The sequence below is a fragment of the Pithys albifrons genome, chromosome 13 (genome assembly GCF_047495875.1).
Source record: "Pithys albifrons albifrons isolate INPA30051 chromosome 13, PitAlb_v1, whole genome shotgun sequence".
NCBI lineage: Eukaryota > Metazoa > Chordata > Aves > Passeriformes > Thamnophilidae > Pithys > Pithys albifrons.
The window spans coordinates 871934-891101 of record NC_092470.1 but is presented as its reverse complement, the minus strand read 5'-3'; the positions used below and the strand labels follow the sequence as shown (position 1 = coordinate 891101).

General features: G+C 50.6%; 2 protein-coding genes across 2 annotated transcripts; one reads left to right on the top strand and one right to left on the bottom strand.

Moving 5' to 3' along the window:
- Window positions 1-2389: 2389 nt before the first annotated feature.
- Window positions 2390-11125, top strand: SKIC8 (SKI8 subunit of superkiller complex). The gene is made up of 10 exons (XM_071568656.1): window positions 2390-2449; window positions 2528-2555; window positions 2932-3037; window positions 3830-4002; window positions 6725-6873; window positions 7203-7296; window positions 8036-8129; window positions 8764-8856; window positions 9490-9568; window positions 10846-11125. Exons 1-10 carry the CDS (start codon window positions 2438-2440, stop codon window positions 10933-10935), a joined length of 918 nt encoding a protein of 305 aa, XP_071424757.1. The 5' UTR covers window positions 2390-2437; the 3' UTR covers window positions 10936-11125.
- A 640-nt stretch (window positions 11126-11765) lies between these two features.
- Window positions 11766-17577, bottom strand: DNAJA4 (DnaJ heat shock protein family (Hsp40) member A4). The gene is made up of 8 exons (XM_071568550.1): window positions 17452-17577; window positions 17179-17319; window positions 15333-15513; window positions 14343-14447; window positions 13376-13603; window positions 13062-13292; window positions 12444-12544; window positions 11766-12360 (listed from the first exon to the last, which is right to left on the bottom strand). Exons 2-8 carry the CDS (start codon window positions 17308-17310, stop codon window positions 12142-12144), a joined length of 1197 nt encoding a protein of 398 aa, XP_071424651.1. The 5' UTR covers window positions 17311-17319; window positions 17452-17577; the 3' UTR covers window positions 11766-12141.
- Between the last annotated feature and the right edge of the window lie 1591 nt (window positions 17578-19168).

Sequence of the window (19168 nt, the reverse complement as noted above, 5' to 3'; positions counted from 1 at the left end):
GAGCTGTGAGTGCTGCTCTGAGCTCGCATTGCAATAGCAGCCCACAGTGGCTCTCAGCCTGATGGCTTTGGAACTCAGTGTACCCTCCCTCTGCCACTGGGCTTTGGGCTGGGAAGGGCCTGTTGGGATGTTTATGTGGCATCCAAAGTCTCAGCCCAATTCCCTTCTATGTGTGAGCACAATATGAGGGTGATCATAATGGCTTTTAATATGCCAGGTTTTGCCCTTGTAACGTGGTTTTAAAACTGTCATTAACACACAGAGGCACTCCCAAAGCATTCTTGTGATTAGGGCTGGAAATACCCCCAGACACAGCACGTGCTGCTGCTCCAGAACAGGGACAGACACACAGAAACACACTTTCAGTTACTTTTCCAAGCAGCCAGTTTATCTGTAAATCAAACATGTGGCACACTTTGCTTCAGATTATCCTCTTGATGCACCAAAGCAGCATCTAATCAGCTTTCACTCTAACAAATACAGATTTGTGTCATGAGTGATGCAGGAAATAACACACAGTCTCACTCTGCACTCACAGGAGAACAGTAACAACCCTTCCCATGAAGGTCTAAGGTGTTCTGTGCACAAAGTAAATACCAGTGTTTAGAAAGCAGAACTCTGCATGATGTGAAAACTCTGGAGGGATTAGAAACACTTCGTCTGTCAAAGATTGAGTTACAGAACTGCAGAACTCTATACAGAACTGCACAACTAAATCCTGATTGAACATAAGGTGAAAGTATTACATTTTAAGTACACATTTAAATGGAAGAATTCTTAGAAGAACCCTGGTAAGAAACAGAAAGAGAATAATTTTTCTTACTTTTGAAAAACCTTTACCATTGCGTCATTACTAACAAGAAAAAGAGGATTTCTGAATTAAAGTAGTATGCCTTAAAATCTTCCCAAAGCTCAACCTAATCAGAGAACTAAGGATTCTGTAATTATATGTAAAAGTCTGTAATTATGTGTAAGAGTTTTACCCAGATTTTCATTCTTGACTGCAGAACTGTGTTAAGATACATTCAGAATTCCTGTTTTAGTTGTTACTCTGCTTACTCAAACAAGTTCTATTGATCTCAAAGAGCTTTGTATACACATGAAAACTGATTAAAAGCTGTGAAAGACCACTGATCCTTTGTCTTTAATTTTAAGCCTCAGGGAATCTGATTTATTTTCCTGAACTTTAATTCTGACATTTTTTTCCACTTCTAACTCAAGCAGAGGCAGCAACTTGAAAAAATTCAGCTTCTAAAAAAGTCATAGCTTTTTTTTTCAGTCTGAAACACTTGAGTGGCAGGGAAACCTCCTCTCTGGATCAGCTGAGGTCTCAGCCCGGAGAAAAGGAAGCTCAGGGGGACCTTATTGCTCTCTCTAAGTCCCTGACAAGGGTTGTAGCCAGGAGGAGGGAACTCTGCTCAGAAACAGGGACAGGAGGAGAGGGAACAGCCTCAGGCTGGGCCAGGGGAGGCTCAGGCTGGACATCAGGTGGAGTTCCTTCTCTGAAACTGCTGGAAGGAGCTGCCCTGGGATCCCTGGGACTGAGGGATCGCTGGGATCAGCCCTGCTGTCCCTGAGGGATCGATGGGATCAGCCCTGCTGTTCCTGATGGATCGATGGGATCAGCCCTGCTGTCCCTGAGGGATCACTGGGATCAGCCCTGCTGTCCCTGGGGGATCGATGGGATCAGCCTCACTGTGCCTGATGGATTGATGCCATCCCTGAGGGATTGATGTCGCCCTGGAGGGATTGATGCTGTCCCACAGGGATAGATGGATCAATGCTGCCCTGGATGGACACGCTGTCCTTGATGGATCGATGGGATTGTTGGGATCGGACGAACCCGCTGTCCCATAGGGATGGATGGATCGATGGGATCAGATGAACCTGCCGTCCCTGATGAATCAGTGGGATCAGCCCCACTGTCCCATAGGGATGGATGGATCGGTGGGATCGGATGGACCTGCTGTCCATGATGGGATCGATGGGATCGATGGGATCAGTCGGACCTGCGGTCCCTGATGGATCGATGGGATCAGCCCTGCTGTTCCTGATGGATCGATGGGATCAGCCGGACCCACTGTCCCTGATGGATCAATGGGATCAGCCGTACCCGCTGTCCCTGATGGATCAATGGGATCAGCCAGACCCGTTGTCCCATAGGGATGGATGGATCGATGGGATCAGCCGGATCCACTGCCCCATTGGGATGGATGGATCGATGGGATCAGCCGGATCCAGTGTCCCATAGGGATGGATGGATCGATGGGATCAGCCAGACCCACTGCCCGTCCCTCGCTGTGACCGCGCGGGGCAGGGGGGCCTCCCGGCCGCAGGGCGGCGCTAGAGAGCAGCGCGGCGCGGGGGGGCGCTCAGGCCGGCAGTGACGTCACCGCTGCGCGGCGCTCCCAGCCGGCCCCGCCGCGCTGTGTGTGAGATGAGCGCGCAGGTGAGTGGCGGCCCCGCCCGGCTCCCCCCGCCTGTTTGTGGCTGCTCCTGTGTAACAGCAATTGTTTTTCCTTTCCAGTACGGTATTCTCTTCAAGCAAGAGCAAGGTGAGTGGGCGCGGGTGGTGCAGTGGGGCGGTCAGAGCGGACAGGGGCAGGTGCGTGTGACACACGGCCTGGTTGGGCTCTGTGAAGGCCCATCGGGGCGGTCCGGGATGGCCGCGCTGCGTTGGGCACTGAGCTGGCACACAGAACTGGCACACAGCGCTGGCACTCACCGCTGGCACACACCGCTGGCACACAGAACTGGCACACAGCGCTGGCACTCACCGCTGGCACACAGTGTGTGGAACCGCACGGGCTCTGGGACAGGCCAGCATTGCCGGCAGCGCAGTGAGCCCTTCGGCCTCAGCCAGCTCTGCTGCTGTCTCTGCTCAGCGGGGACCGTGCCGGGTTTAACTCCTGTGCCTGTGCTCCCTCCCAGCCCACGATGATGCCATTTGGTCGGTGGCCTGGGGAAAAAACCAGAATGACGGCTCCGAAACGGTGATCTCTGGTTCTCTGGATGACCTGGTGAAGGTGTGGAAGTGGTGAGTGCTCCCGGGGAACAAGTTAAGCCCTGGCGATAGTCAGGATGGAGGTTCAGCAGTCAGTCCTGAACTTCCCAGATCCACAGGGCTGTGAGAAGTTCCAGCAGGGGAGGGGTGGCCTGGCACCCAGAGCTGGTCTTGGGCAGGAGAAGGTCACTGGGGTGCCCTTGCTTTTGGAGGGGAGCACTCTGGTGGGCTCTGCTCTTCAGGGAATGAGACCCCCTTTGGCAGTGCACATCAGGCTTTGCATGTCGGACGGTGCCTGATGTGTTCCTAAACCAGGGAAGGAGAAATGCAGCTTCTGACGAGACACTTTGGAGATGGGTGAAGGGAATAATTGGAATACAGTAAAACAAGAAATGACACCTTGCTTTGTTATTAAAAAAAGATTCAAAAAATCCTGATAATGCTCATGGAAGTGCTTGTGGAAGGAAGTTATTCTGTCTCTTGGGCAAAGCACTTCACTTTGGGGTCAGGTTGGCTATGGTGGTGACAAACCTGCCCGGCTGTGCTGACACGAGCTGTGGCCCTGTGGCCCCACAGCCTTGGGGGGGGTGGCTCACAGAGTGAGGGGGAAGTACCTGGTCTGCAGGAATGTGGTAAAGGGTTGGTGGGTGAGTTCTTCAGGGGCAGGGAGTTTGTGCATCACTCTTCACATGCCATGGGTGGACTCGGATCGACCCTTGCGTGAACCAAAAGGAGGAATGTGGGGTGTCCTTGTGCTCTGTGTGGGGCTGGGGCCCATCCAGTCCCCCAGCTGTCCGTGCCTGGCTCCTCTTCCCTTCCCCCCAGGAATGATGAGAAGCTGGACCTGCAGTGGACGCTGGAGGGGCACCAGCTGGGCGTGGTGTCAGTGGACATCAGCCACACGGGCGCCGTGGCCGCCTCCAGCTCGCTCGACGCCCACATCCGCCTCTGGGACCTGGACACCGGCAAGCAGATCAAATCCATCGACGCTGGGCCTGGTGAGGGGCCAGGGCTGGGCTGGGCACGCTGGGCAGGGCTGGGCTGCTGTGCTGGGCACGCTGGGCAGGGCTGGGCTGCTGCGCTGGGTACGCTGGGCAGGGCTGGGCTGCTCTGCTGGGCACTCTGGGCAGGGCTGGGCTGCTCTGCTGGGCATGCTGGGCAGGGCTGGGCTGCTCTGCTGGGCACTCTGGGCAGGGCTGAGCTGCTCTGCTGGGCACTCTGGGCAGGGCTGGGCTGCTCTGCTGGGCACTCTGGGCAGGGCTGGGCTGCTCTGCTGGGCACTCTGGGCAGGGCTGGGCTGCTCTGCTGGGCACGCTGGGCAGGGCTGGGCTGCTCTGCTGGGCATGCTGGGCAGGGCTGGGCTGGGCTGCTGTGCTGGGCACTCTGGGCAGGGCTGAGCTGCTCTGCTGGGCACTCTGGGCAGGGCTGGGCTGCTCTGCTGGGCACGCTGGGCAGGGCTGGGCTGCTCTGCTGGGCATGCTGGGCAGGGCTGGGCTGGGCTGCTGTGCTGGGCACTCTGGGCAGGGCTGGGCTGCTCTGCTGGGCACGCTGGGCAGGGCTGGGCTGCTCTGCTGGGCAGGGCTGGGCTGCTGTGCTGGGCACTCTGGGCAGGGCTGGGCTGCTCTGCTGGGCACGCTGGGCAGGGCTGGGCTGCTCTGCTGGGCACTCTGAGCAGGGCTGGGCTGCTCTGCTGGGCACTCTGAGCAGGGCTGGGCTGCTCTGCTGGGCACTCTGGGCAGGGCTGGGCTGCTCTGCTGGGCACTCTGAGCAGGGCTGGGCTGCTCTGCTGGGCACGCTGGGCAGGGCAGGGCTGCTCTGCTGGGCACGCTGGGCAGGGCTGGGCTGGGCTGCTCTGCTGGGCACTCTGAGCAGGGCTGGGCTGGGCTGCTGGGCAGGCTGGGCAGGGCTGGGCTGCTCTGCTGGTCACTCTGGGCAGGGCTGGGCTGCTCTGCTGGGCACGCTGGGCAGGGCTGGGCTGCTGTGCACTCTGAGCAGGGCTGTGCTGGGCTGCTCTGCTGGGCACTCTGGGCAGGGCTGGGCTGCTCTGCTGGGCACTCTGAGCAGGGCTGGGCTGCTGTGCACTCTGGGCAGGGCTGGGCTGCTGTGCTGGGCACTCTGGGCAGGGCTGGGCTGCTCTGCTGGGCACTCTGAGCAGGGCTGGGCTGTGCTGCTCTGCTGGGCACTCTGGGCAGGGCTGAGCTGCTCTGCTGGGCACTCTGGGCAGGGCTGGGCTGCTGTGCTGGGCACGCTGGGCAGGGCTGGGCTGCTCTGCTGGGCTGGGCTGGGCTGCTGTGCTGGGCACTCTGGGCAGGGCTGGGCTGCTCTGCTGGGCACGCTGGGCAGGGCTGGGCTGCTCTGCTGGGCACTCTGAGCAGGGCTGGGCTGCTCTGCTGGGCACTCTGGGCAGGGCTGGGCTGCTCTGCTGGGCACTCTGAGCAGGGCTGGGCTGCTCTGCTGGGCACTCTGGGCAGGGCTGGGCTGCTCTGCTGGGCACGCTGGGCAGGGCTGGGCTGGGCTGCTCTGCTGGACACTCTGAGCAGGGCTGGGCTGGGCTGCTGGGCAGGCTGGGCAGGGCTGGGCTGCTGTGCACTCTGGGCAGGGCTGGGCTGCTGTGCTGGGCACTCTGAGCAGGGCTGGGCTGCTGTGCTGGGCACGCTGGGCAGGGCTAGGCTGGGCTGCTGTGCTGGGCACGCTGGGCAGGGCTGGGCTGCTGTGCTGGGCACGCTGGGCAGGGCTGGGCTGCTCTGCTGGGCACGCTGGGCAGGGCTGGGCTGCTCTGCTGGGCACGCTGGGCAGGGCTGGGGGGTTTAACCTTTATTTGCAAAACTGAGTGGGTTTGTGAGCTTTGTGCACCAGGCACAGGCAGAAGGGGTGTTTGCTGTGTGCATAAAGCGGGATGGAAACAGTTTGCTCTTACAGATGTATTGATTAAGGATATTTGGAAGAAATAATTCAAATGCTTATTCAGATGAATTTACGAAGAAACTCTGAACTTTCTTCATGGCACTGGACTGAATTTGAGCTGTGTCTGTGGTGCTTCTTTATGCAGCACATCCAGCCCTGAGTGAGCAAGTGAGAGCATTTATCAGTGTTAGCCATGGTAACGTTCTCCAAGCTGGAATTCAGGGCCTAAGGTCTTACTCTGAGTATTTCACTGGTCCACTGGCAATGAGTAATTTACAAATAATCTTGCAGTGTTTTAGGTAATTAATATTCAGCTTTTAGAAAAGGACCTGTGAGTGACATTGTGCCAGATAAATACATTGTACTGCTATAAAAAATGGTGAGTTTTTACCTTCTGTTGCAGGAATGTTGATCTGTGTTGCATTTGCATATCTGCATTTCTCCTGCAGCTTCTGTGCTTTGCTGGATAACCAGTTTTGCTTTGCTTCACTAGTTTTAATATCTTTTGGTACCAGGAGAAAACTAAGAATTTAGACTTGACTGTAGCAGTTTTAAATTCTCCAATTATTGTTAAGGAGGGTCTAATAAGATCAGGGTCTTACCAGAAAATGTAATCTTTCCTTAAACATAAATAAATAGCTCAAGTTGTTCTTCATAATTACATGGAAGGGGTAACTTTCCTGAGCTTGTGCTCTTCTCTTAAGAGGAGGTTGTAGAGTTTAGAGTATTAATAGTAGTCAGGGGGTTAAATGCCTTACGAGATGAGTAAGAACTGGGAACAGCCCCAGCTAACAATTCCTCTTCTCTTTCCAACAGTTGATGCTTGGTCTCTGGCCTTTTCACCTGACTCCCAGTACCTGGCAACAGGAAGCCATGTGGGCAAAGTCAACATTTTTGGCGTTGAAACTGGAAAGAAAGAATATTCTCTGGACACTAGAGGAAAGTTCATCCTTAGCATTGCCTATGTAAGAAGCACAACTGATAATTTCTTGAATGAAACTGCTATTGCTGTGGAATGTTGCAAATGGGTATTTTTGTTTCCATCTATCACTTTACGTAACACTAAATGACAGCCATACTTTGGTAGTTCCAAATACAAACTGTGTGACATATCTGCCCCTATATATGTGGAAAATATACTTTGATCTTGCTTATACTGTCAGGTGAAGTCTTCAGGAGTTTCCAGGTATCCTGCAGAGATCATTATTTGTGCAAAGTTGCCAAGAGAATGTCAGGGGTTACACAGCACAGATGCACACAGGTGCTGAATCACACCATTTGTGTTTTATTACAGAGCCCTGATGGAAAATACCTGGCCAGTGGAGCAGTAGATGGGATTATCAACATCTTTGATATTGCAACTGGCAAACTGCTGCATACACTGGAAGGTGAGGGTTGGTTACTGGCCACCCCTGAGCTCTGGCCTCATTCCTCAACAAAATTAAAGGAAATTATGCAAGTCAGAATAACCCACAACAGCCATGGCATAAATGAGTTGATATTTTTGTCCATTAGACAGTATTTAGTTATTTAATGTGCTCTTAACTCCAACCACTTAAAATGTTAGAGCCAGTCTGCAAACTCAGGCTTGCATCTTAAAGGTCTGTTTGAGAGGACACAGCCAAGGAATGCTTCACTGAATTCTCAGACTGTAGTTCCCTCTGGTATTGCAGAGGGAACCAAGCTAAGCCAAATGTACTGCCATGCATGTGGCTTTTCTTCTGATTGTAGTTCTGTAGCAATTTATTGCTGGTTTAAAGAACAACTGATCGTTTTGTGTTGTAGAAGATGTGCATTTTTCTAACAGATAAATGGGCTTTTAATGTTCCTGCAGTTTCTGCCCAGTTGTATAGTTAATCAAAACCCCAACCACTCCAATATGAAATCATCCTATAAAATCTGACATAATTTCCAATGAAGATCCACAGCTGAAAAAAATAAGATACTCTTGTGTTGCAGACATGCCTTAAAAGTTGAGAATGACTGTGCATTTCCATTTTCTGTGTGGGGAGAAGCCTGAAGAGGCTGCAGAGGCTGCTTTCCTTGAGCAGGGAGTGCTGCTGTGGTGTGCCCTGCCAGGAGTGAGGAGCAGCTCTGCTCTAAGCCCTGTGTCCCCCTGAACTGCAGGTCATGCCATGCCCATCCGCTCCCTGACCTTCTCCCCAGACTCTCAGCTGCTCGTCACGGCCTCCGACGACGGGTACATCAAAATCTACGACGTGTAAGTGGGGGCTCTGCTCACAGGAGAACACTCCCAGAGAGGCTGACCCTGGGAAAGGTGCATCACACCCTCTGCTCTGTAACTCCCTGCAGCTTTTGGTGACTTCTTTACATAACAAATAATCTTAAATCATAAAATGCTACATCCTTAGTTTTTAGAAGTGTGTAGGTGGATGTCAGCCATATCTTGGAAACAAATCACCTTCCTTATATTTGCCCTGTGGGCAGCAGGCTGATGGTGTATCTGTCCTGTGAGTTTGTGTTCACCCACCTGAAACATCAGTTCTGTACCCAAGAAATTATATTTATGACCTATTTCTGTTGCATTGTGCAAAACCTCTGAAGACCCTGGGGAGGAAAAGGCACATCTTGGTGATCTCCACTCCCCTAAACCTGCACTGCTCTGACATCGTCAGGGTGAAACTATTTTGTTTTCCAGTGTATCTCAGGGACTTGGTTTTATGTTGTGTGCAGAACAGAATCTGGTGTAACACCAGTTCAGCTTGGCTGAACAGAACTCACCTTCTGTTGAACCCTTCCTGTCTGCACTAGCTGGAGTACATTCCTGTTGCTTTTCCAGGGTGCTTTTCCCCTGGAATTTGCAACCCAAACTTTAAAATTTGTTCTTTCCACAGGCAACATGCAAACCTGGCTGGCACGTTAAGTGGTCATGGATCCTGGGTTTTAAATGTAGCATTCTGTCCTGATGATACCCATTTTGTTTCCAGGTATTGAGGACTTTTAAGTTATTTATGCTTACTGAAAAAAAATACTATTTCCTGTTTATAAAGGGAGATGGATCATAAAAAGTAAATGTGTACAAATTGCAGCGGGTCTGTAATGGAATAACATAAAAGACTCAAGAGCCAATAACTGTATTTATAGTGTCAGTCATCCCACTGCTGTGTAGTTTCTTATAAGTGAAGGACACCTAACCTAACAGAAGGGTTTGGTGATTCTAAATAGTTTGATTTCAAATAGCTAAAAAGTTGCTGTTGAATTAAAAAGTACAACCCAACAAAGTAGTACCTTAATCTGCCTGAACTGTAATGTTAGTTCTTAAAAGAGCTCAAGCAGCTGGGGCACCAAGTGGATGTTACAGAAGTTTCCTTATCCAAAGAACTTGTCTGAATTTTTTGTTCAAAATGGGAGTCTTCATGTCCATGTTGCAGATATTGGAACAGTAGATGTATTTGGAAGGTAACTGGGACCTGGCAGATGCAACTCCTTTGCTACTTCATCTTTGTATTAGAGCGGTGACAGAGGATTTCTTGTGTCTACCATGTGAGACCTTTCAGTGTTGGTATTAAACTTTAGTTAATCTATTACTTAAACACTGACCAGTAGTGGTTTTCCTCCAGTTCATCTGATAAGAGTGTGAAGGTTTGGGATGCTGGAACGAGGACCTGTGTTCACACCTTCTCTGACCACCAGGATCAGGTATGACTGTCATTCCCTGGGTCAGTGTTCCCAGAACAGTGTGCACATTTGGTGCTGCAGCTTTGGCCTTGCTGAAATCTTAGAAGCTTTTTGTCATTATTTGATACTTAATATTGAACTAATACTCCAAGTGTGTAGGTTAATCTCTTCCAAGTAATTAACGTTTTTCAGGCTCAAATAAAGGCAATCCTGAGTGGCCAAAAGTCTTACCAGGCTGTGTTTACCTTTGTCTGTGATCCTGCTGACTCCTGCCACTTCCAGTTTGTGCATGTGTAAGGGGGGAAATAATTAAAAGGACGGAATTCTCTGCACAGATGACTGAAAGCAGCCCTGACTGGGACTTCTTCCTCCTGCAATGTCTGCAGTACTGTGGGGCTTTTTTAAATGACTGCTCAGTGATAACCTGTGAGGGGTAAAGTTTCTCCCCATTTATTTTGTCCAAATTTTAGGTGATAAATAGAACAATGTTCTATTTTAATGGATCACTGAGAAAGACTTAACTGAGAAAATGACTCCAGGTTTTATTTGAGCTCTTTCTTCCATAGTCCATTTTTGCTGATAACCTTCTTTTCAGTTATCTGCAGCTGTAGGAGTTTTCATATTGAAGTACCAGGTGGAGTTTGAATTCCCCTCTTGTTTCAGGCTGTTGTCTGTACTCTCAGTAAGTTTGTGGCAAGCAAAGGTGTATCAGTTGTTGGGCAGGCTGAGCTTGGAATTAGTGCAAGACATTGTACAGAATTGCCCCAAACATCCTGTTGTCAATACACCCTTCTGCAATCCCACACTAACATGCTGGGTATCCTTCACCCCTCCTGATGTCACTGAAGAGTTTGTGTAACTGTCTTAAATCAGACACTGACCTGAATTCTGCTGGGTTTTGCACTGGTGTCTGTCCAAAAAGCCTGAGAATAAACCAGATCATTCTTCAGTCTGGTATGAGGTGTCAGTCTGCATGAAAAACACCTCCTCTTGCTTTCCTGCACTGTAAGGTACTATTTTCAGAAAGGACCACACAGGATAGGCAAGAGTGAAAATGCTGGATTTGATTTATGCAACTTTCCAGCCTCTTTCAAGTACCTTTACTGTGTAATGCAGTGTCAGGCTCCCAGCTGGGAGAGTCCCTCTCTGGTCCATCAGCATCACCTGCTGTTACAGCACAAGCTGTCATTGCACCAGTGATTTCAAATAATCCCCACTCTTGTGCTTGTTGTAATAAATGTAACTGCCACATTCATGTCTTTGTCCTGTGTTGATAACCCTGTGTATCTTATTTGCAGGTATGGGGAGTGAAATACAATGGAAATGGGTCCAAAATTGTATCTGTTGGAGATGACCAAGAAATTCATATTTATGACTGTCCGGTTTAAATGTCTCCCCTCCGACCCTTTGGTGAAATCTTGTGGCAGTTCCAAGGACTGCTACTGTCCTGTGTCATTTTTTAGTATGATGAAAACATTTCACAATGACCTGCAAAACCAGATATGTTTATATCTAATTTTGATTGTGTTTAGCATGAGAGAAAAGCCTTACTTTTTAAAATAAAAGCTACAGATTCAAGTCCTTGTGCATAATCCTTGGAACAATGTATTTTTGGAAATATGTAGTCATGGGTGAAGTAACTGCTCAGTTAATCTCCCCTGTCTTTCTACATAAATAGACCCGAGCTGGGAAGCATTGGCCAAGGCTCCCAGCAGCTTATTTTAGCAGGAGGAGAGTGGCTGGGGCTGTGCTGGAGGAGTGGGAAAGGACAAACTGGGCTCATCCTGATGCTGTCCCAGGAAGGGCACCAGGGTCAACACCTGTTTCAGCAAGGCTTAACTGCCCTCAACCCCCACTCAGTACAAACACTGCTAGAGAACAGGTAAAAAAGCTTTAATGTGGTCATTGTACTGTGGTACCTCATGTTATGAACAGCAGCACTGCACCCTGAGCCTGTCATTTGCCTGAATGTAACACGTTGGAGGACAGCCTGAGTCACACTTAGAGACAGAGCAGCAGCTGCAGGAGGGCACTGCACAGCCGCAGGGGAGCAGGGAGGGGCACACACAGGAGGCTTCCGCAATACAAAGTGAGGCAGGTACTGGTGTTGCAGCTAACATGGACAATCGAGCCTGGGGTAAAGGACTCTGAGCTTAGGAAAACTTAGTTAAATAAAGGGGGTTTAGAGCAGCTTAGAAAGTACAAGAGAAGCATGAGAAAATGTGAAGTACTGTTTATTAGAAGTTATTCTGCTATGTTTTATTCTATGAAATTAATTTTCCAGTATGAAAGTATTTACATAAGACACTCCACTTAGCCTCTATCCATATTGCCCAAGTCTTAGAAATAGCAGAGGTGAAATAATTGAGAACCTTCACAGCAAGGAAAATGTAACCAACTCATCTGGCTCTCAGCTGTGTGACACTTGCTTTATATAGAAAGACTACAAGAACACAATATAAATTAGTTACAAAAAGATGATACTGACAGCGCAGCAACTCAATTTGCTGAACACAAAACCACAAGCAGTGGCTATTACAGCCATGCAGTTTTCATTGTGAAAATTTACATTTGAGATGACACTCCCCCTTGCTTTAAGATGTCTGACACTGTACTCCTGTTCTTGGCCCCTCCTCATCCTCCTCATACGCCTCCCCCGCGCTGTTCCGGTACGTTTGCTCGTTGGGATCAAAGTCTTCCAGGTCCACCTGATCCATGTCATCTGTGACCATCACATCCTCCCGGGAAGGAAGCAGAGCTTCCAGCAGGGACAGCTTCTCCCTGGGGAGCCAGTAGTGCTCTGGAAACTGGACCTACAATTTCACACATTGCTTTAATGAACAGTTACCCCGGTGTAAACATGAGTATCTGGGCTGCAGGCAAGGATCCAACTTACCAAAAACTGTATAATGAGGCTGCCTTTGTCCATTGGAGATTTGTAGATGGGCATCCCTTCGTTGTAGATACACTTGAGGTCACCATGTTTGATCACCTCACCTGCAGGGAGGCAGGAGGTCAATCAAATCAGCCCTTCCCAGCCACACCCAGTAGGGCCGCTCCCAGCAGCTCTCACAGCATTCCAGGGAGTCTGAGCAGTTCACAGCAAGGACTGCAGACAAAGTACCAAATCCAGGCAGTGCAGAACTGAGGACATTTAGGTTATTTCCTCCACTGTAACACCAATCAGCTTTTCTTGGCACAGCTTTCAGGCTGAATTAACAGAATATTTAGTAGAATTCAAGACTCTTGCTTCTAGTATTTTCTGGCTATTCACCAGCTGAGGCTGAGGTTTATTAAGAAGCATCTGACAGCTTGAGCTGTAACTCCTCATGTTTTAGAAGGAATGACAACTAAATGAACTGACTGCCAAGTGTAGTTTCAATCTGTCACTTCATCTGGTTAGCAAAAAACCCCAAAACCAACAGTCTCCCACAAAAACTCCAGCCCAAGCACAAAGAAACAGGCAAGCAGTTGGTATAGTTTATATAGAGTACCTGAACTCTTTAAGACCTACCTGGCCTAGATGATATGACAAGAATTCTGTTATCCAGAGTTTCAATTGTCTTCCTGAAACCACATAAAGCCTCTGAGAGTTGAATTCTCATTTTTGTGATTAAGTCATGCCCTCGTCTCTGAAAGACACTGTGATCCTTTTGATCAAGCACAATTATAACATCCCCAGGCTCCAAATCAGGCTCCTGGTCACCTTCACCATGGAATACTATCTTCTGACCATCTTTCATACCTAGAGAAGAAAAACCCATTTATTCTCTGCAGAAATAACCACAGGCCAAGCTCAGGGACACAGCACACACACACAGTCCTTACCTTTATCAACATGGACTTCTATGATCTTCTTCTCTCTCACAACCTTACAGCCATTGCAGTTGTCACACCTGTCCTTGGGATTTATTCTTTCCCCTTGGCCTTTGCATTCTGGACACACAGTTTGGATTTGCTGTACCATGCCAGGTCCAATCTGCTGAACTATAACTTGCATTCCTCTTCCTTTACACACAGGACACTTTTCCACTGCCCCTCTCTTTCCACCATAACCTTGGACAAAGGAGTGAGATGGATCTCAGTCTCGAGTTACTCCACAGGAGTCAGGCTGGAACTCACTGACTTCAAGAGCATCTCTAGGTAACTTAAGAGTAGTTCAGTAATGGAATTGGGTTGCCATAACAAAACCTGCCCCATGAGCTGCAAGTTTCTCCAAGCAAAACGCTTGTACAGCTTATTGTATTAGCCCTGCCCCACCTCCCTGTAAATCCTGGTCTCCAAGGAACTCTGAGTATTCCAATTCCAGACCCAGACATTCCATTAATAATTGGAAAAGAATCTGCTTGCTAAATATTTAGCAGAGTACTAAGATAAGACCTTATTAAGATTCACCTCAAAGAAGACCAGCCATTATGGACACTCACTAACTGTAAAGTGAGTTGCACGACACAAGCTACACTTCTATCACACCCATTAAAAAGGCTTTACAGAGTTGACATTTACATTCAAGTTCAGGATGAAGATACTTTTAATTCAGGTACCCCTAACTGTAACTGGCAGTGAGTTTTAGGCTGCTCTTAGAACAATCACTTTATACCCGTTGTGTTTGAGAGGCTTATTCTTGGATAAGCACCAGTAAGACCTAAATAACCTGGCAGACTCTCAGGGAGGAGGGAATAGAGGAAAAAGGGGAAAGGAAAGCAAGAAAACCTCCATTCTGAGCCCCACACAATCCCCCCCCCGAAAACATTCCTTGAAGCAAGAGGGGTTTGAAAGCACTACTTTGTTTTACCTTCACACTTCGCACAAATAACGTTCTTTTGCAGTGCCAGTTTCCTTGTAACACCATTATATAAGTCTTCGAGAGAGACACCTAACTGGTGCACTACATTTTTGCCTTTGAAAAAACAGAAGGGAAAGATTAATACTTGTTCAGCTGTTGTGAAGACAAATGTTCATGCACAGTCTCACTGAAGAAATGCAAACTTCATTCCAAATTGAACACAGCTCAGCCCCCTTAAAAGCACGTGCAGTTCCAGCAGCTTCCACTGAGCTGCACCATTTATGTCCAAACATACAAGTTGTGCTGTAATTAAGCAAAGCATCATTAAAGCCACCCTACCCCTGCTCCTACTCCTGATTTTTTACAACAGCAAGATGCAAGGACACTACCAGCTTCAGATCTGGGAATTTGGAAGTCACTGCTATGCCTACCTACGAATTTCCACGCCACTTCAGAGCATAATTTCAACGATTTTACAGCAAGTCACTGCCTGCTCCTTCGACAGGCACTGGGCATGGAAAAGTCAAAAGTCATACTGTGCTTTTGGCAGCACTCTGTGCTCAGTTTCACAAAATTTCTCCCAAATATTTTCATGAGATTTAACATTACTGAAGTTTAAGTTGATGGTGTCCTTTTTGAAGCAAGTTGCCCAAAGCACATGAGCAAGTGAGGCACAGATCTGGAAAAAAGGTAACTTAAACCAGGTTTAATTCAACTGCTGACCTACTAGTATCTCCCCCTCCCCTACAGACTACCCACACCCCTTTAACAAAAAAAATAAACATAACTTTGCAGAGAGATTGCTATGGCTAAGTTATGTTATCTACTTTATTAGAATCTTAATGCCAGAGTAACTAGAAAAATCAAAGTTTACTTATTGTATTGTTACAACAAGTACAATGCACACTGTGTGCCCTTGGCAGAACAGCAGTACCACAGCGTGGGGGTTGATGCTGAATGGCATGGTTAGGTTTCTAGAACTTGTTTAGAACTGTGTACCTCTTCTCTCTCTATTCATTCGGCCTCCACCACCAAAGAACATGTCAAAGATGTCCATGGGTGAAGAGAAGCTGCCGCCACTCAGGCCTCCTTCTTTAATAGCCTGCTCCCCACCCTGGTCATACAGGTCCCTTTTCTTTGGGTCCGACAGAACTTCATATGCCTGGGATATGAGTTTAAACTAAAAAGAAAAAAGAAGCTCTGAACAACTATGACCAAGAGGAAGAGTAACCCTCTCATATGCAACTCCACCTTCAGGTTGAGCCACTACAGCACCCTCTTGGAGCACCTGTGTTTCCAGCAGGAAACCCCCTGAACAAACACAGATCAGACTACAATGGCACACTTTTGTTCAGGAAATCCCCCCCTTCTCCCTCTCCCCCCTCCCATATTTTAAGTGGGCTTGATTTAGAATCACATCCAACTTACAAGCATATACAAACTACATTTGTGTGGCTGTGGCAGCTGCAGCCACCACTATAACCCCTACAGATCCATTCAGGGGGACATGGTCCTGTCCCTGGAGTCCTGCAGGGCCCCAGTCCCTCCTGGCAGTCCCTCTGGCAGTGCCAGCCAGCCCACAGCTGCCCAGGCACCCTCCAGGCCTGCTGAGCTGGTACATCCAGCTTACACTGAGCAGGGACTGATGTGGCCAGGGCTGCTTACTCATCACAAGGACTCAGATACAAATCACAACACCCACTATATCAAAACAATCAAGGATTTTTTTTTAATAAAGAATATCCTATTACTAAGATGTCCAACTGTTTATAAACATAATTTGCTGTTAGGCTCCCAGGCACTCAGCAATAGGACAAGGGGGCACAGGCACAAACTCTGCCAAGGGAAATTTAAGTTGAATATCAGAAAAAAATTCTTTGCAGAGAGAGAGTGCTCAGGCATTGGAATGGGCTGCCCAGAGAGGGGGTGGATTCCCCATCCCTGGAGGTTTTTAAACTGAGCTTGGCCGTGGCACTGAGTGCCATGATCTGGTAAAGGGACTGGAGTTGGCCCAAGGGTTGGACTTGATGATCTTGGAGGTCTTTTCCAACCCAATCAATTCTATGATTACTGTAGTGACTACTTCAATTTTAAACTCGATTTACTTATGATCAGGTAAAGTGGTGTAAGCAAAAAAAAAAAAAGGCATGCCAAGAATAAAAGCAGAAAAGGTTACCTTTGACTACTGTTATAACTTGAGTTCTGTGAATTAATATACCAGAGACACATAGGGAGTTTTTGTTCCTCTGTTCTGGTATTATCACACCAGCTTTTAGATAAATAAAGCCATCATTTGCATTCTCCAAACTGTGCTGCTCATTACTCTCCTGGCCAGCACGTGGAGCTGAAAGCAGATCTGTGCTGACTGATGGCGTGTTTTTGTTGTAAACACAGCCCAGCGATTCCCTGGGGATGGATGGATGGACACCTCCTACATCTCCCATTACCCCTTTTCCCTGAGCAAAACCCATCCTGGCTCAAGACCACCAATCCACCACCTGGCAGCACGCTACGAATCCTTCCAGCTTTACCTCCTTTAACCTGCACCCGTAAAGCTGATCTGCTGCAGCTACAAGGAGGAACCACAGCATGGAAGGGACGCCCAGGGCCGGGCAGGGGATCTCCACGAGGGCCATCCGGCCCTTCCGTCGGGCTTGGCCCCTCGTGGAGATCCCCTGCCCGGCCTTTCTCCTGCCCCCGGCCCGGCTCGGCCTGGCCTGGCTCAACCCCGACCTGGCCTAACCCAGCCCCGGCCCTGGCCCCGCTCCTACCCCCGACCCAGGCCCACCCAGTCCAGGCCTGGCCCGCCCGGCCCAGCTCCTGCCCCCGGCCCGGCCCCACGTACCCTCTCGCCCTCGCTGGGGTTCTTGTCGGGGTGATATTTCAGCGCCAGTTTGCGGTAGGCGCGCTTGATCTCCTCGGAAGAGGCATTGGGCTTCACCTGCAGGATGTCGTAGTACTCGGTCTCCTTCACCATGATGGCTGCCTGCGGGGGGACGGGACGCGCCGCGTTACCGGGGCTGTTACCGGGGCTGTTACCGGGGCTGTTACCGGGGCACCCCCAGGCCCCACCGGTCACCCCCCACCCCCGGCCCAGCCCTGCGGAGACCGCGCTCACCGCCGGTGCCGCTCCCAGTCCCGGTCCCGCCGGTGCCCCCTCGCCGCTGCCGGTGGCAGCCCCGCCTCTTCCGTGGCCTTTATACGGGCCCGGCCGAATCTTCTGGAATGACGCCGCGCGTGACGTCACGGCCTGGAACGGTCTGGAACGGCCGCGCGTGACGTCACCGCCGGCGCGCGCCGGGGGAGGAGCTTCGGGGAGGGGCTGGGTGGGGGGAGTCTGAGGCTGGGGGGCTGGGGGGAGGTGGGAGCGAGAGCCTGGAGCTGAGCCTGGGCCTGAACCCTGTGTCCTGAGCCTGGAGCTGAGCCTGGGCCCTGAACCTGAGCCTGAACCTTGTGTCCTGAGCCCTGAACCTGAGCCTGGAGCTGAGCCCTGAGCCCTGAACCCTGAACCCTGAGCCTGGAGCGAGCCCTGAACCCTGAGCCTGGAGCTGAGCCTGGGCCTGAACCCTGTGTCCTGAGCCTGGAGCTGAGCCTGGGCCTGAACCCTGTGTCCTGAGCCTGGAGCTGAGCCTGAGCCCTGAACCTGAGCCTGAACCTTGTGTCCTGAGCCCTGAACCCTGAGCCTGAACCCTGAGCCTAAACCTTGTGTCCTGAGCCCTGAACCTGAGCCTGAACCTTGTGTCCTGAACCCTGAGCCTGGAGCGAGCCCTGAACCCTGAGCCTGGAGCTGAGCCTGAGCCTTGAACCTGGGCCTGAACCCTGTGTCCTGAGCTTGGAGCTGAGCCTGAGCCCTGAACCTGAGCCTGAACCTTGTGTCCTGAGCCCTGAACCCTGAGCTTGAACCCTGAGCCTGAACCTTGTGTCCTGAGCCCTGAACCCTGAGCCTGGAGCTGAGCCTGAGCCTTGAACCTGGGCCTGAACCCTGAGCCTGAACCTTGTGTCCTGAGGCCTGAACCCTGAGCCTGAACCTTGTGTCCTGAGCCCTGAACCCTGAGCTTGAACCCTGAGCCCTGAACCCTGAGCCTGAACCTTGTGTCCTGAGCCTGGAGCTGATCCTGAGCCCTGAACCTGAGCCTGAACCCTGAGCCTGAACCTTGTGTCCTGAGCCCTGAACCTGAGCCTGGAGCTGAGTCCTGAACCCTGAGCCTGATTGAGCCTGAGCCCTGAACCCTGAGGCTGAACCCTGTGTCCTGAGCCTGGAGCTGAGCCTGAACCCTGAGCTTGAATCTGAGTTTGCACCTGGACCTTGATCCCTGAGCCTGAATCCTAAACCCTGAACCTGTACCCTGAGCCTGAGCCTGGACCTGAGCCCTGAGCCTGTGTTAAGCAGAGCCTTTAGATACACTTTTCATTAGGGTTAAAGTGTGACTATGGAATCTGAAATACATACTAAAGAACCCCCATATTTTCTATCTGTGTGTTGTAACCCATCATTGCTATCATGGCCAGGGCTGGGAGGGGCTGAGAGAGGCACAGGCTGGGGCTGGGAGGGGCACAGGCTGGGGCTGAGAGGGGCTGAGAGAGGCACAGGCTGGGGCTGGGAGGGGCACAGGCTGGGGCTGGGAGGGGCACAGGCTGGGGCTGCTCCCCAAACTCCATGTGTTTGGACCCAGGGGCACATCCCACGCTGGTTCCTCTCCCTTGCCGTGCCATCCAACCCCAGCAGGGCCCAGCACCAGGCACAGCATCCCTGGCACCTCATTCCTCACCATCCAGCCGTAGTTGCCTGGAAAGAGAGGAGAACCATCCCAAGCTGCATGTTGCATGTGTGAAAG

Excerpts from the sequence above, each read along its gene's own strand:
- SKIC8 (XM_071568656.1), top strand. Across the intron at positions 2,556-2,931 it reads TCTCTTCAAGCAAGAGCAAG|CCCACGATGATGCCATTTGG; the intron begins GTGAGTGGGCGC and ends GCTCCCTCCCAG. Across the intron at positions 4,003-6,724 it reads ATCCATCGACGCTGGGCCTG|TTGATGCTTGGTCTCTGGCC; the intron begins GTGAGGGGCCAG and ends TCTTTCCAACAG.
- DNAJA4 (XM_071568550.1), bottom strand. The coding sequence starts at position 17,310 with ATGGTGAAGGAGACCGAGTACTACGACATCCTGCAGGTGAAGCCCAAT. Across the intron at positions 15,514-17,178 it reads ACCCCAGCGAGGGCGAGAGG|TTTAAACTCATATCCCAGGC; the intron begins GTACGTGGGGCC and ends TTTTCTTTTTAG. Across the intron at positions 12,545-13,061 it reads TGTCATATCATCTAGGCCAG|GTGAGGTGATCAAACATGGT; the intron begins GTAGGTCTTAAA and ends GCCTCCCTGCAG.